This window comes from Heterocephalus glaber, unplaced genomic scaffold (genome assembly GCF_053883595.1).
Source record: "Heterocephalus glaber isolate CG9 unplaced genomic scaffold, H.glaber_assembly_v1.0 deba00001757, whole genome shotgun sequence".
NCBI classification, from domain to species: Eukaryota; Metazoa; Chordata; class Mammalia; order Rodentia; family Bathyergidae; genus Heterocephalus; species Heterocephalus glaber.
In genome coordinates, this window is record NW_028258454.1 from 3012426 (window position 1) to 3029195 (window position 16770).

General features: G+C 39.3%; 1 protein-coding gene and 1 pseudogene across 2 annotated transcripts in view; one reads left to right on the forward strand and one right to left on the reverse strand.

Moving 5' to 3' along the window:
* Nucleotides 1-9597: 9597 nt before the first annotated feature.
* Nucleotides 9598-10630, reverse strand: LOC101701009 (ADP-ribosylation factor-like protein 10 pseudogene; annotated as a pseudogene).
* A 4206-nt stretch (nucleotides 10631-14836) lies between these two features.
* Nucleotides 14837-16770, forward strand: part of Wdr41 (WD repeat domain 41) — a 44013-nt gene continuing 42079 nt past the window's right edge. Inside the window, exon 1 of one of the 2 annotated variants that reach the window (XM_013067600.3) lies at nucleotides 14837-15123. In XM_013067600.3, the coding sequence (XP_012923054.1) occupies nucleotides 15073-15123 (51 nt within the window). In that variant the 5' untranslated portion in view covers nucleotides 14837-15072. The remainder of the gene's footprint in view (nucleotides 15124-16770) is intronic. The other variant, XM_004870184.3, reaches the window with a different exon arrangement.

Consider the following 16770-nt stretch of genomic DNA (forward strand, 5'->3'; position numbering starts at 1 on the left):
AGAATTGTAAGTTTGAGCCCAGCCTGGAAAACTTAATGATGTAGCAAAGTCCTGTCTCAAAACTTGGTGACATAGCAAAACCATGTGTGTGTGTGTATGTGTGCGTGTGTGTGTGTATGTGTGTGTGTTGGGGGTGGTGGCGGCTGGGAATTTAACTCAGTGTAAGGCTTTTGGGTTCAACTCCTAGTGCCAGCCCTCTATATCTCTATCTATCTATGCCTTTCCTGGACTCTTTTTTTTTTTTCTACTTTCTTGGGGGGAGATATTTCCTGCTTTTTTCCACTATTGAGGGGTTCTTTGGAGCTCCTTTCTGGTTCTTTGGAGCTCCTTTTGTTGGGTACTGATCAGAAACTACCCATTTCTGCAACTGCTCCACGTCATATACTAACTGGTGGAAATGGAAACATAGAAAAATGGGGGAAAAAATCTTTCTTACCTTAGAGTGCTGGCTCCTGAGGATTCCTGTCAGTAGCCATTGTCATTGCTGCTATTGCTATGGATTATCTTGGAATCTGGGGCATAGGGACTGGAGAAAAGGAGAGAAAAAGATCCTAGAGGATTCCCCCATTCTCTGTGAGCTTTAGGAGTTCCTTTTTTAGTATCTCCAGCCACAACTAGAAGTTTCTCCTGCATCTTTCTCAGCTACACCACAGTGCTCACTTCCAGATTGTAAGCTGTATTGCATTTAGTCTGGGGAAGTTACTGGAGGAAAAAACAATGCTGCCTTGATGGTATGTATTATAAACTCAGTGTTCTTTCCCAATCCATCATTTTAGAGTCCTCAAAGAGTCGTGGCACCCATTTCATGTGGGCTTTATAATTGTGTTGAATGGGATAGAAAGCATAGTATGTATTTAGCCTGTCTTAGCAGAACTGGACCCTTATGTTTTTAGAGTTCTGTATATATTCTGGACGAAGATCTTTATCAGATACATAATTCACAAATATCTTCTCCAGTCTATGGCTTAATTTTATTCTTTCATCAGTTGTGTCATTGAGGCAGTATCTAAGAAATCTTTGCATAACCCAAAGTCAAAAGATTTTTCTGCATGCTTTATTCCAGAAGTTTTTATAGATTTAAGTATTACATTTTTGTCTTGAATTTTGTCTATGAAGTAAAGTATAGATTGAAGTTTGTTTATATTAGTAAGGATGTCAAATTGCTCTAGCATTCTTTTATTAGAAAGACTATTTTTTTCCATTCACTGCCTTTGCACATTTGTAAAATATCAGTTAACACTGTATATGTGGTTCTATTTCTATACTTTGTATTCTGCTCTATTATTTTTCTTTATTATGGAAATATACATAATATTAATCATTTTAATCACTTGTAAGTATATAACTCAGCAGCTTTAAATACATTTGCAATGTTGTGTAACCATCACTATTATTTATACTGTACACAAACTTTTTCATCATCCTGAACATAAACTTTATACCCATTAATTAACTCCTCATTTTCATTCCGCAGCCCCTGGTAACTTCTATTTTACTTTCTGTTTCTATGAGTTTACCTATTCTAAATACTTCATATAAGTGGAATCATGCAATCTTTCTTATTCTGTGTCTGGCTTATTTCAGTTAGCATAATGTCTTCAAAATCTATTCATGTTACAGCATATATTAAAATTTCATTTCTTTTTATGGCTAAATATTTATTCAAATATGTGCCTATATAACATTTTATTTGTTCATTTATCTGTTGGTGGTCATCTCTATTGTTTCCGCTTTTTGAGTCTCAACTTTGATTTCATTTCCTTTGGATGATAGATACAGAAGTGAAATTGCTGGGTCATATGGTAGTTGTATATTTAACTTTTTGAGGAACTACCAAACTCTCTGATGGTGGCTGCTCCATTTTACATTTACTAACAATACATGATGATTCTAATCTCTAATTAGAATCTAATCAATTCTAATTAATTCTAATCTCTAATTACATAAAGATTCTAATTTCTTCACATGCCCACTAATACTTGTTATTTCCTAGTTTTTAAAACTTACTGCCAACATAGTATATGAGAAGTGGTATACCATTATGGTGTGGTTTGCATTTCTCCAGTAACTAGTGATGTTTAGCTTTGTTTCATGGGCTCATTAGCCATTCAGGCAGTTGCTCTGGAGAGATGTCTACTTAAATCTTTGGCCCATTTTTGAACTGGGTTCTTTATTTTGAGTTGTAGGTGATATCTATATATTCTCATTATTAATCTCTTATTAGGTAAGTGATCCGCAAATATTTTCTCCCATTCTGTATGTTGTCTCTGCTTTTTGGATCATACCTTTTAATTCACAAAAGCTCCTAATTTTGGTGATGTTCAGTTTTTCTACTTTTGTTTTTGTTGCCTGTGCATTTTTTTTTGCCATAGCCATTAAATTGTTTTCAAACTCAATTTTATCAAGATTTCCTTCAATATTTTCTTCTAAGAGTTTTACAGTTCATCTCTAAAATTTAGGTATTTGATCCATTTTAAGTTAATATTTGTATGTGGCATAAGATAAGGGTATAAGTCCATTCTTTGTGGATATTCAGTTTTTCCAGCACCATTTGTCAAAAAGACTGTCTTTTCTTCTATTGAATGGCCTTGGCATTCATGTCAAAAGCATTTGGCTATGTATGCACAGGTTTATTTTTAAGCTCTCTATTCCATTGGTCTATGCCATATTATTCGAATTATTATAACTTCGTTTGAATTTTCAAAGTTGGGAAGTGTATCTTCTAACTTTATTTTTCTTTTTCAAGATTACTTTGGTTATTTGGGATCCTTTGTAATTCCGTATGAATTTGAAGATAATGTTTTCCATTTTTGCAAAAAACATTTTTGTAATTTTGAAAGGATGGCATTGAATCTGTAGATTACTTTGGGTAGAACTGATATATTTCAACAATGTTGTCTTAGTATTTGTGAACCTGAGAACCTGTGAACCTTCTTTCTAAGTCTTCTTTAATTCTTTCAGCAATGTTATATAGTTTTCAGGGTACAGATCTTTCACTCTCTGGATTGAATATTTTTCCTGAGTATTCTTTGAGATGATACTGTAAATAGAATTGCTTCCTTAATTTCATTTTTGGGTTCATTGCCAGTTTATTGAAATACAGCTTTTTTGTGTGTTGATCTTGTAACCTAAAACCTAACTGAATTTATTAGCTCTATTAAGTTTCTTGTGTATTCTTTGGGATTTTCTATATATAGGATCATATCATTTGTAAATAAGATAATTTTATTTTTTTCTATTCAATTTGGATGGTTCTTATTTCTTTTTGTATAGTAGCTCAGCCAAGAAGTTGCAACACCATGTTAAACAGCAATGATCAAAGAGGACATTCTTGTTTCTGATCTTAGGAGAAACTTTTAGTCTTTCACCATTGTATGTGATGTTATCTCTTGGTTTTATATAAATACCCTTCATAATGTTGAGAGATTTTCCCTCTAACATTAGTTTTCTGAGAGTTTGTTTTGTAGTTGTTGTTATGAAAGGGTGATGAATTTGTTCAAATGCTATTTCAGCATTGAATTGAGATGATCATGTGGTTTTCTTCCTTCATTCTGTTAATGTGGTATATTATATTGATTGACTTTCTTATAATGAACTACCCTTACATTCATGGGATAAATCTTACCTGGCCAGGGTGAATAATACTTTTTAATATATAGTTGGGTTTGATTCGCTAACATGTTGTTGAGTGTATTTTGCGTTTTATATTCATAAGGAATACTGGCCTGTGATTTTCTTGTAATATTTTTATCTGCCTTTGGTATAAGGATAATCTTGGCCTTCTATAATGAATTAGAAGATGTTCCCTCTTCTTCAAGTTTTTGGAAGCATTTGAGAAGGATTTGTGTCAATTATTTAAATGTTTTTAGATTTACCATTAAAGTAATCTGATTGAGGACTTTTCTTTGTTGAGGGTTTTTTAAAAAATTACTGTTCCAAACTTTTTTATAGGTCTGTTGATATTTTCCTTTCTTTTTTTTAAAGACATAGTGGAATTCTTTATTCTTTATTCTTACCTCCCTCTACTAGGGACTTCAAGAATTGTATTACAAAATATTCATTAGACAAAAGGCAGATCTTAATTAGGAAAGAAGAGTCCCTTTCCAACCATCTGTGCTGGTTCCAAAGATAGCCTTTGAGCCCTGGAGAACAAACAGAGTTCACAGAACAAAGATGCAAAGTTTCTCACCCTTTCAAAGGGTGATGAAAAGCTGCCAGCAAAGTTTCAAAGGCTACTTAAAACTCAAATTATTCATTAAATATTAAATATAAAAGCAGAAAAGTTCCTTCTTACTGCAGGAAGTGAATTGGCATCGCAAACCATAGTCCATCCTGATAGCCCAAGGGCACAACCGCAGCGCTTCCAAAGATCACACTTGGGCCGGGGATTTAGCTTAGAGGTTCCGATGCCTGCCTCACAAGCTCAAGGTCCCGAGTTCAATCCCCGGTACCAAAAAAAAAAAAAAAAAAACCCAAAGATCACACTTACTTCTGGACTTGGGAGTTTCCTACTCACTACCCCATTGCGTGTCTCTTCTGACATTGGCCATAGTATGGCACCAAAGCATGCTGGGGAGATATCAAATGAAACAATGGCACACAATTACAAAGCAAACTGCATGAGATAGTGCCTTTCAAAAAGTCCATTTCGGGGCTGGGGATTTAGCTCAGTGGTGCCCTGCCTGCCTCACAAGTGCAAGGTCCTGAGTTTGATTCCCCTGTACTGCAAAAAAAAAAAAAAATCCATTGTGACTGTTCATTATTCAATGGCCCCTGACAGACAAAAAGGCTCCTTTGGCCTATACTAATAAATGTCAACACAGAGACAATCTTTTTTTTTTTTCTTTTTTTTCCCCATTAACTTTATTGGTACATTTTAGGTATAAAATGCAGTTACATTCATCATTGGGATCTTGTACCATTACATGAGTCTCTTGGTTCTTATTTTTTTCCCCTTCCCTTGCCCTCCCTTCACCCCTTCCACCCTTCCCTATTTGCAAAGACCTTGTTTCCATTTTTTTTCTTTCTCATATCTTTTCCTTTCCCTTTTTTCCCTTCCTCTACCCCTCCCAATTACCCTGCTCTTTTAGACCTTTTCTTCCTGTTACACAATATCAGTTATACATTTTTTAAATTACAATATTAAGATCTAGGAGACATTACCACAGATTTTACAGAATTTAAAAGGATATAGAAAGCATATTACAAAAACCTTTTTTGAAATAAATTTGACAACTTCTAAGATGTACCTTGGAAGACTAATTAATGAAACTAACTCTGGAGGAAATATAAAGTTTGAATAGCACCTGTTAAAGAAAATATATTCCTAGCTTGAAAACCTACCTATATGACAACAGCAGGCTCATATACATTTTAACTGATAAATTATATCAAACAATTAAAGCAGAAAAAAGAAGGAACACTTCTCCCCTCATTTTAGGAACTCAACATTGTGCTAATCCTTAAACTGGATAAAGATAATAGAAGAAAAAAGTATGAACATAGATAGAAATTTGTTTAACAAAACAAACTATTAGAAGTCAGATCTGGCAGGATGTAGAAAGTGGTTTTGTTTTAGGGATGGCAGTGTTGGTTCAGCACTGGAAGATCCACTCCCAAAAGTCACCATTTTAACAGAGGAAAGGAAAAAGCCATATGATCCTGTCACTAGTTGGAGAAAAAGTATTGGACTAAATTCTACAGCTGTTCATGGTAAAAGCTATTAGGAGACTAGAAGTAGAACAGAAACTTCTCAATAGATTAAAGACATGTACTCCATACTTCCAGTGAGCACACCTTATATGAATGGAGAAGATACAATGCTTTCTCCTTAAGGTGGGGAACAAGGGCAGATATGCTTACTCTTTATCTGTCCATTAAACTTTGAAACCTAGTCCCCACCAAAATAGTCTGGCAATAAAATGACACAACTAGGATAGGATTGGCATGGCAGAGCAAAATCATTATATGTAGATGAAATGATCATCTACAGAGAAAATACTAAGAAATCTCTAGGAGCCCCTAGAACTTGTACTTGAATTTAGCAGGATTAGGAAACACAAGGTATATATAAAAATTCAGGTCTGTGTATACTTTCTATAAATGAAGAATTGGATATTGAAATTTAAAAGTTATGTAGGAGTACAAAGGACCTAGAAAAGTTGAAAACAAAAACAGTGTTGGAAGACGTTTAGTTCCTAATTTTAAGACTTCTTCTAAAGCTACAGTAATCAAGGCAGTGTTGGTGTAAGGAAAGACATATAGATCATTGGAATAAAACAGAGAATCTAGAAATAGAACCACACATATATGGTCCACTGAGTTTTGAAAGATTATTTAACATTATTATTTTGTAGAATATAAACTCAATTCAAGAGCTGAGGAAGAGATAGTATTTTCAGCAAATGGCACTAGAATGCCTGGTATCCATATATAAAAAATTAACCTCAACCCTTTTTTTCCACACATGAAAATAACTTGAACGGATCTATGAACCTAAATAAGAAAGCCTAAAAGTATGAAACTTTAAGAAGAAATTATAAGGGAAAATATTTATGAATTCAGGGTAGGTAAGAACTATCTAGGATACAAAAGACATGATGTATAAAAGAAAAACATTGATAAATGAGATTCCATCAATATTTAGAACTTTAAATGACATCATTAAAATGAAAAGTAGTCCTTAAACAGACCATATTTCCAATGCATATAACCTATGACCAGAATATATAAAGAACTCTTACAGCTTATTAATGGACAACCCAATTAAAATGTAGACATAAGAAGATGATAAATAGCCAGTATAGCACAAGGAATGGTGTGCAACTCTAGAATCAGAAAAATACTAATCAGTACAATAATAAGATTGAGTTATACACTCATTAGGGAGATGAAGTTAAAAGTTTTAAAAGCCTTGTCATGACTTTTTCTTTTTGTTGGATTCTGCCCCTTTGCGTTGATTTGTCATGCCCAATGGATTCATTCTGCTGGGTTTCCCAGGGTTGTGATCCTCATTGTCTTTTCCTAGGGTATTGTCTAAAATTTTTTGGAGTGCCCGTTTGGTATTCATGAAGTTCCTGAGGTGATCTTTATCATGAAAATATCTTATTTCTCCATCCATTTTGAAAGATAGTTTTGCAGGGTACATCAATCTGGGTTGGAGGCTGTTTTCCTTTAGGGCTTGAAATACATCACTCCAAGCTCTTCTTGCCTTGAGGGTTTGTGTTGAGAAGTCTGCTGTGATTGTGATGGGCTTTCCTTTGTATGTGATTTGTTTCTTTTCTCTCACTGCTTGTAGAATTTTGTTCTTCTGTTGGATTTCTGGAATCCTAACTATTATATGCCTATGTGTAGATTTTTTTTGATTAAGGCTAGCTGGAGTCCTATATGCCTCACTTATCTGTATGTCAAGTTCTTTTCCCCTCCTTGGGAAGTTTTCTGCCATCACTTCTGTGAACAGCTTTTTTATGTCATCTGCACTCTCTCCTGTTTCTTCATTGACTCCAATCAGTCTTATGTTATTCTTCTTTGCATCATCTAGCAGCTGCTGGATTGATTTCTCATGTTCCCTTACAATTTTAAAGCAATTTTTCTTTTCCTCTTCACTTCTTGCAATCTTATCTTCTATATGTGAAATTCTATCCTCACATTGTTTCATTCTGCTGTGCAGACTTTCGATGGAGTATTTTTTCCCTTCACCCATGTGTCTTTTATTCATTTGCTGTGATATAACTAACAAGGTCAGTAAATACTGTGCTGGGTCTTGGGCAACAGTTTTCCAAAAGCAAAACAGCACTTTCTCTGCACAGAGGTGAACGCTGGCATCTGGATGGGCTGGATCAGGTGAACGGGCTGGAACACTGGCTTCTTTCTCACTTCGGAGTGCGTTTTCACTGTTGGCAGCAGCTGATTCCTTTTGATGATCTGCAAGGCCAACTCGGCCAGAACTGTGATGCTGTTCAACCTCGCCAGCACGTACTGCCTTCGGAGTGAGTACGACAAAGCCCGGAAGTGTCTGCATCAGGCGGCTTCCATGATTCGCCCAAAGGAGGTGCCCCCTGAGGACATCTTGCTGGCTGTCTACTTGGAGCTGCAGAATGGTAATACCCAGTTGGCCTTGGAGTTTTTAATCCACAGAGACAATTTTAAAAAGTGGCTGATCACCATGCAGAATCATGGAATGTGCACTGGAGAGAACCCTGTAAGTTCAGTCCAACTTTGTTTTTGCTGAGGAATAAATGGACCAGGGAGGCTGATGTGCCCATGGCCACACTATTGGCTCATGTGCTATTCCTGTCCTTTGGATTCACATGATTTTTTTGTGGTGGTGGTACTGGAGATTAAACCTATGGCCATTGAGCCATACCCCCTCTTTTATTTATTTAAATTTTTATTTATTTGTCTTTTTGAGACAAAGTCTTACTATGGCTGGCCTCGAGCTTGTTATGTAAGTTACTATGTAGCCCAAGCTGTCCTTGAACTTGCTGCAGTCTTCAAGCTTCAACTTCCTGAGTGCTGGGTTTACAGGTGTGTGCCACCATGTCCTGCACCCTTTTAAAATTTTGAGGAAGGGTCTAAGTAGCTCAGGGTGGCCTTAAACTTTCAATCCTGCCTCTGCCTCCTGAGTAGCTGGGGTTATAGGTGTGGGCCACCATGACCAGCTCATGATGAAATTATTTTTTACCTGGATTTACATGACAGAAATCTCTCCCAGAGTCATTTGTTACCTACCTAGAAAGGGTTTATGTGTCTCCAACATTTGGGACCAAGAGGCAGAGTTTTAAGTTCATGTGAATCATTGTGAAGTACTGATCTTAATTACAGTCTCAAAGGTCCCCTAGGGCCACTACAGCTTTGACTCCATTAACATCTGTGGGTTATCTCAATATTATTCATGATTCTAGCTGTTTTCCTCAAAGTTCCAAATTTTCTATGATAATCACCTGGTGTTTTGACTACAGCACCTAGAAACAGAACCTAGAACTTTGCCTTGTTCTTTTGATAAATAAGTAAATAAATAAATAAACAAATAAAACATAGTTCTGAGTCCAACTCCGAGCTCTAGCTGACAGTCTTATTCCCAGAGACTTGGGCTCCTTCCTTCCCCAGACTTATGTGAACATGGGCATTGGCACAGTTAGTACAAGAGTAGCAGTCCACCTCCAGATCAGGGGAAAACCCAGCCTTCACCCTTTCTTTTGGTGGATGAACTACACTTAGGCTATATTCCAGAGATGTGGGCAGGCCAGGCCTTAAAAGCTGGAGGTGTTTGGCAAGTTCCTTGCTAAGGTCTCCAGGTTCACCCTGGCACTGTGTATCTCCATAGCTGGCAGTTAGAAAAAAATATGGAAACCACCTCCTTTAAAAGTGATGGCCCTGGGGCCAAAGAGGCAGAGACTAAACAAGGCCATAAGCCAGTTAGGCAGAGCAGGGTCTGGAGGACAACTCAGGACTGGGAGGCAAGGGCTCACTTCATACCACCAAGAACCTGCCCACCTGAAAAGGGCATGAAGTCATGAAGAGTAGAAAGGAGACCTGAAGCCTCTAGGTGTACTTATGACCTCTATTGGTTCTTCAACCACTGAGATGTGCAGGGAGGGGATGATTCAGCCCATTGAGCATGTCACTGTGCAGGTGAGAGAAGGGAAAGCTGGATCTACACTCTAGCCTGGAAGGAGCTACCTCCCCACCTGCCTGCTTCAGCCTCATGGCCACCTCACTAGGAAGGCTTCTGTATGGTTCTCAGCCTTGCCCTTGAGAAGGCAAGGAGAGCAGAAGGGAAGTGCTACCATGTGGCTCCTGCCCTGGGCCCAGGCTGGTGATAAAGCAGAAGGCAGTGGAACTGTGGTCACCAGGGCTAGGCAGAGAGTAGGCAGCCGCAGCCTAGGAGAGAGAAGCTCCAAGAGTAGTTTTCTGATGTGCACGGTGCCAGGTTCTTCAAAGCCAGATCTTGCAGGGGTGATGCTGGCTGCCAAGAGAAAAACCTCCTGCTGGCTCTCTTCAGCCTGCAGGCCCAGCTCCTGCTGCAGCTCTACCACACTCATGGCCTCGCTGAGGTCCTGCTTGTTGGCCACTATGATGACAGGCAGGTCAGGATCCTTGTGTAGCAGCTTGTGCAGCTCCTGTCTGGCCCAGGGCAGCCACAGCTGGTCAGCTGAGCCCACCAGGAACACCATGAAGTACATCCACCTCATTCACAAACTCCTTGCAGTAGAAGCCCAAGTTCTGGCTGCCACCAATTTCTAGGAGGCCCACCTCGAAGTCTTTGGTGGGCAGCCACACGGAGTTGAAGGCCCAGGTGGGGACGTGGCCTTCCAGCAGTGTCTTCCCTGACAGGAAATGCAGGAGTGCTTTTCCCAGAGCCATCCAGCCCCAGCACCAGCATCTCACGTTGCTCCAGCTCCTCCAGAGCCGGTTCTTCCTCTTCCTCATCCTCCTCTGGCTCACACTCATCCCACTTTCCCACTGAGGGAGGCAGACGGGCTCTGCACCCCACCAGGCCTTCCCGCGGTCCTAGCACCGCTCCTGTCCACTCCCGAAGTAGGCTTTCCAGAGGATGAAGAGCACTGAGCCAAGCAGGGCCACGGCCATCCAGCTCCAGCATCAAGGGGCCCAGAGGTCGCTGCGCCATGCGGCTGCCCGGGCGAGGGCACTGGTGCCGGTTGCACCTGCAGAGCCAGTCCTCCTGCGGAAGATGACCCTGCTGCCTATTTTCCATTTCTTATTGAGTCAAGTAATTTTTGTGATTCAAGGAATTTGTCCATTCCTTCTAGGTTTTTAAATTTGTAAATCATTTTTCATATTATCACCACACTTTTATCTCAGTGGTAATGTCCTCAACTCCATTTTTTTCATTTTAGTTATGTGCACTTTTTGTTTTTCCTTATCAGTCTAGCTCAAGGTTTATCAATTTTGTTCATCTCTTTAGAGGTCCAAACTTCGATTTCATTTATTTTCTCTGTTTTTTTCTATTGTCTCTTTGGTTAATTTCTGTGGCTCATTTCCTTCCATTACCTTTGGGTTTAGTTTGCTCTTCTCTTTATAGTTCCTTGGGGGTATAAAGTTAGGCTATTGGTTTTATACCTTCTTTTTTTTTTTTTTTTTTTGGTACTGGGGATCAAACTTGGGTCCTTGCACTTGCGCAGCAGGTGGTGAAACCACTGAGCTAAATCCCCGGCCCTATATCTTCTTTTTTAATGTAGACATTTATACTACAAATCTTCCTTTGAATACTGCTTCTACTGAATTAGGGTTAAGTTAGGGTTTTGGTATGTTGTGATTTCATTTCATGTCTGTATATTTTATAATTTCTCTTCTGCTATTTTGACACATTGATTGAGTGTTTTATTAAATTTCAACATATTTGTTAATTTTCCAGTTTTTCTTCTGTTACTGTTTCCTGTCTTCATCCTGTTGTGGTTGGAGAAGATACTTTGAATGATACATTTATACTTAAATCTATCTAGAATTGTTTTTTGGCCTAACAGTCTATCTAAGAGAATGTCCTATCCGTACTTGAGAAGAATGTCTATTCTGCTGTGTGGTAGAGTGTGCTGTATATGTTTGTTAGGTCTAATTAGTTTATTGTATTGCTCAAATTCTTTCTTTCCTTATTTCTCTTCTGTCTTGTCCTATCCATTATTGAAAGTGGAGTACTGAAGTCTGCAACTATTGTAAAACTAACTTTTTACTTCATGTATTTTGAAGGTCTATTATTGTGTGTAAATGTTTATTATTATTGTATCCTTTTGCTTTAATGAACCTTTTAAAAATATATAATGTCTTTTTCTCTTGTAAACTTTTTTGATTTAAAACATATTTTGACTGATATTAGTACTGCTGCTCCAGCTCTGTTTTGGTTTCTATGTGCATGGAATATCTCTCTTCCTTTACTTTTGATTTATTTGTGTCTCTGGATCTAAAGTGAGTCTCTTGTGGACAGCATATAATTGGATCATGGCCACACCTGTCTTGGCCTCTAAAGTTTCTGATGAGATTGCTTCTATGGGATGAGTTACTTTTCTCTTGCTGCTTTTAAGCTTCAAGTGTAGTCATTATCTTCAACAAAGTGTTGTCTCAATGTGGATGTCCTTAATTTTATTCTATTTGAAGTTCATTGAGCTTTTTGGATTATAGATTTATATCTATTATCCAATTTGGGAATTTTCAGCCATTATTTCTTCAAATTTTATTTTGTCCCTCTCTTTTCCTTCAGAGACTCTTAAAATTCGTATGTTGATTTACTTAATGGCCTTCTATAGGACCCTTAGGCTTCAGTAACTTTTTCATTCTTATTTTCTTTTTTTAGTTCCTGAGACTTAATCATTTCAGTTGTTGTCTTCAACTACCTTATTTTCACTGAGTTTTTTCTTCTGTCTGCTCAAATCTCCTCTTGAATTTTTGTGATTTTATGTTTTGTTGCTCCAGAATTGTCTATTCATTTTCTCATTTTGTTCTATATGTGTTCTCATAGTTCTTTGTATATCTCTAAGACATAGAATCTTTGTCTAGTTACTCTAATGTTGGAGATTCTTCAGGGATGGTTTCTTGTGATTAATTTTGTTTTTTGTTCCTTCCAGTAGGCCATACTTTTCTCCTTCCTTGTACGTCTTGTGATTTTTCTTTTTCCTCTCTTTCTGATGAAACCTGGACATTTGAATCTTACAATATGGCAACTATTTTTTTGATTGCTTGAACTATGAGAGTTTAAGGTCTTCTGGGTTGTTCTGAATCTGTGACTTTCCCTAGATGTGTACATTAACTTCCTAAATCCCCCCATGTATATGGTTGCTTTTACATGTCCTAATCTTTAAGCGGTGGGCCTCCCCAAAGGGAGAGAAATGCAAGGGGGGAAAGGCAGTATAGTTTTAAGTTTCCTTAAAATTTCTTCAGCTCATGAGGGTTGAAACACTGGTGACCGGCCTCTGTGCCAGCTAAGATTTCTCCTGGAAACTTGTAAGTTTTAAAGACTGCAGAGTTCCAAAAGAGTTTCTTCAGACAGTTTCTGCCAGTGTAATTGTTCCCTAGGTGCAGAGATGAATTCTTGGTGCTTCTACTTCTCCAACTTCTCTGACATCACTCTTATAAAGTTCTTTCTACATTCTGGTAAGAGGAACCAAGGGAGGAAGTGTTCATCGCTGAGCCAGTGTTTTAAAAGACCAGTAGAATGATCCTTAGGTCTGAGTTTTGTGACACTGAACAAACCTTCAAAGAATATGGAAATTCAGGATAAAATTTAGGCTATCTTATTTGGGCAACCTTGTTGCTTCACTTGAAGGTACTCTTCAGAACTGAAATCCCTGTGCTTCTGTAGTTTGATTCACAAAAGGTAAGTCTTATCTTCCCAGGGGTTAGTCTCTCTTTTGGTTTGTCTTCAACTGCATGCAGACTGCAGTTCTGAGCTAGTACACAGAAGGCAACTTTCTCCTGCAAGACACTCAAACTGACTACAACATGAATCACAGGAGATGCTTGTTCTCCAAGGACTGATTGGGCAGTGTGATGATTAAGCTTAATTGTTGACTTGACAGGATTAACCTGTTGCTGTTCAAAGCTGAATGTGCCATTAGGAAGTGAGTCACTGGGGCTGTGCCTTTGGAGGGTTTCTTTCTCACTAGCACTGGTCTGCTGGTTTCTGCTTCCTACCCATCATGAAGTGAGCAACTTGGCTCTACCACGCCCTTCTGCCATGATGTTCCTGCTGTGGAGCCAGCCTACTATGGACTGAAACCTATGAAACTGTAAACCAAATAAATCATTTCCTTAAACACTTAAAAGTTGTGTATGACAGGCATTTTGGTCATAGTGATGAAAACGTGACCAATACGGGCAGCACTTAACAGCCATATACCTTAAAGTAGCATGTGTGGCTCTCTGTTACAGTGCCTAGCACCTTCTGCCTTATCCTAGAGAGCAGTGATTTTCCGTGTTTCATTTTTGCCTCTATAATATATCTACGCCCAATACATGTTTGCTGAACTAATGAATTGGATGGGACATTTGCACATGTTCCCTACAGGAATTTATTTACAAATATATATGGGTGAATATTGTGTAAGTAGTCCCTACACAGGTGATTCTCAAACCTTGTTGCTCATCAGAATCACCCAACAGACTTGTCCTAAATTTTGATTCCTATCTTCCAACCACAGAGACTGTTTTTGTAAATCAACCTACATTCTTCAACAGCTACTTGGGTAATTCTGAAATGCAGCTAGCGTGGAGAACCACAGACCTTTGACTGGCTGTGAAAATTTAAAAGTCAAAGTATTTGGGCCTGCAAATGTAGCTCAGTGGTAGAATGGTTGCCTAGTATGCACAACGCCCTGGGTTCAGCCCCTAGCATGAAAAGAAACTATGAAGGGCTTCTACTTTTCAAATAACATTCACTGTAACTAGCTTTGGAGCTTGAAGACTGGGTTCCAATTCCACGGCTATTTCCTGTTATCTTTAGACAAATTACCTAATATTTCAGAGCTTCCGTTTCTTTGTCTATAAATAGGAGCTATGGGGTTACTATGAAGATTTATGTAAAGCCTTGGGACTCTAATACAGTAAATGTTGGCCAGGTTTATTCTGGTCTGCAGACATGCCACCAGCTTTATTCAGATGCTGTCTACTGCAATACACCTTCTTCTCCAGCCAGCTTTTGGGAAACTAGGGAGGGACTGAGGAGGGTTCCTGGTCCCCATCTGCTACCAGCGAAGGATCTAAAAACCTTCGAACCTGGGGCGCGCACTACGCCTGAAGCACGAAGGCTGGCGGGGCGGCGGTGCTTGCGCCGCACATGGCCACTAGGGGCCGCTCCCCCCTCCCCCGCTCCTGCTTTGATGGGCGGTGCCCCGCGCGTGCTCACTCGGAGCCGCGCGCCTCGAGAGGTGGGCTGCCACTCCAGCCCTCTGCGTGGCTCCCGAAACCAAGCTTCCGTGGCTGGACAGGGAACACAGTCCAGCCCCCTACACGCTTACGACCGGTGGGCAGATCTGGGGCTGGTATTCGCGTCTGCGGTGCGCTGAGGCCGGCCTAGTCCGGCCGGCCAGGGCCTGGCCCGGGCGAGACGCCGTCGCCGTCCGCATGCTGCGATGGCTGATCGGGGGAGGCCGCGAGCCCCAGGGTCTGGCCGAGGTGAGCTTCGGCTCCGCCCCTCCGCGGAGGACGGCTGGGCCAGGGGGTCGCGGTGTTGTGGGCGGGGCCGTGCCGGCCCTTCCGGAAGGGGTCCAGGCTGAGTTGTGAGGATTGGCGGCGGAGTAGCGCAGTTTTTGGCCTCAGGTCGGGGTGGAGTCACAGGAATTTGAGTCTGGGCTGCTAAACCCGCCTAGGTTTACCTGGAGGCAAAGACGCTGAGTGCTGCTCAACTCTTGGTTTGTTTGAACTGATATCTTTTGTCAGCATCACTTGACATTTGGTCACTTATCTAGCAACCAAAATATTTAAGTCAGGAAAATGGTTTTCTATTTAACTTAATTTTGGTTTCATAATCACACATTACTGGCCTGAATAATTGGATAGGCCATTTAATTGTGTAATGAGATTTGCATATGAAATATGAATAAAATAATTTTGCCACCTTAAAGATGTTTAGGTCTGAATTTATTTCATATGCCGCACAAGAATAGAAACTTGAATTCCGTTTTCATAGGAGATAGCTCTTTTGACTGAAGTAAAAGGTTGAATTGTAAGCAGCTTAACTTCTGAGTTTTGACTTCCTCTTAACTTTGCAGTTGAGATTTATTGTGTTTTTTAAAAAGTATTTTAGACGAGTCTGAAATCCTTCAGGTAATGGAAGAATTGTAGATCCTTGAACATATATATATATATATATATATATACACACACACACACACACACACACAGATCCTTGAAAATATATATATATATATATATATATATATATATATATATATATATATACACACACACACGTATATAACAGTTCGGTATTAACCTAGTTAATCATAAAGTTTGGTGAAGTAGTTCTGCTGTTCCTGGCAAGCTTTTATTTGGGGGAGCAGATTTTACTGTTTTCAGATTTCTGGGGTTTTCTTTTTCTTATCTAAACTTCTGCTAGAAGGGAGTCAGGATAAATATAGCATTACTGCTTTGGGGTATGTTTTAAGAAAACATTGATGGATGTTAGCTTTTTCCTGTAAAAGTGCTTCAGTTATGTAAATTCTTTGAATTTATGTATTAGCAGACCCTATGATTTTCCCTAATTTATAGAACTTTGTATTCTAATTTAAGCAGTGGGTCTCAATCTTGGGGTGATTTTGCCCTCCAGGGGCCGTTTGCAGTATAGGGAGACATCCCCACCCTGTTGAACCCAGGGCATTTTCACAGGGTGTGATTTACAGGGATGGGATGAGTGGTGGAGGGTTTCCTGTGGGCATCCAGAGACACCAGGGATGCAGCTCAGTTTGCTACAGTTTGCAGGATATCCACAAAATGTCAGTAGTATCAAGTTTAGGAAACCCTGGTTTAGAAAATGGTACTGAGTTTGACTTCAGAAAAGAGGTTAGGTAGAACCTATCTTACAGAATTAAGTTGCATTGCCTGTGTGCTTAGCACGGTGCCTGACATGTGACCTGCCATATAATACTGTACTGTGTGAATGTTGGCAGTGTACCAATATTGTTATCCAGAGTTGAAGTCATGAGTCTGGTTTGAGTCCTCTCTTTTTTGAGATAGCACACATGTATTGAATACCTGTAATGGGCTATTTTAGTCTATATTTTACTGCTTTGATTGGCAATTTTATTTCCAACAAATTTTAAT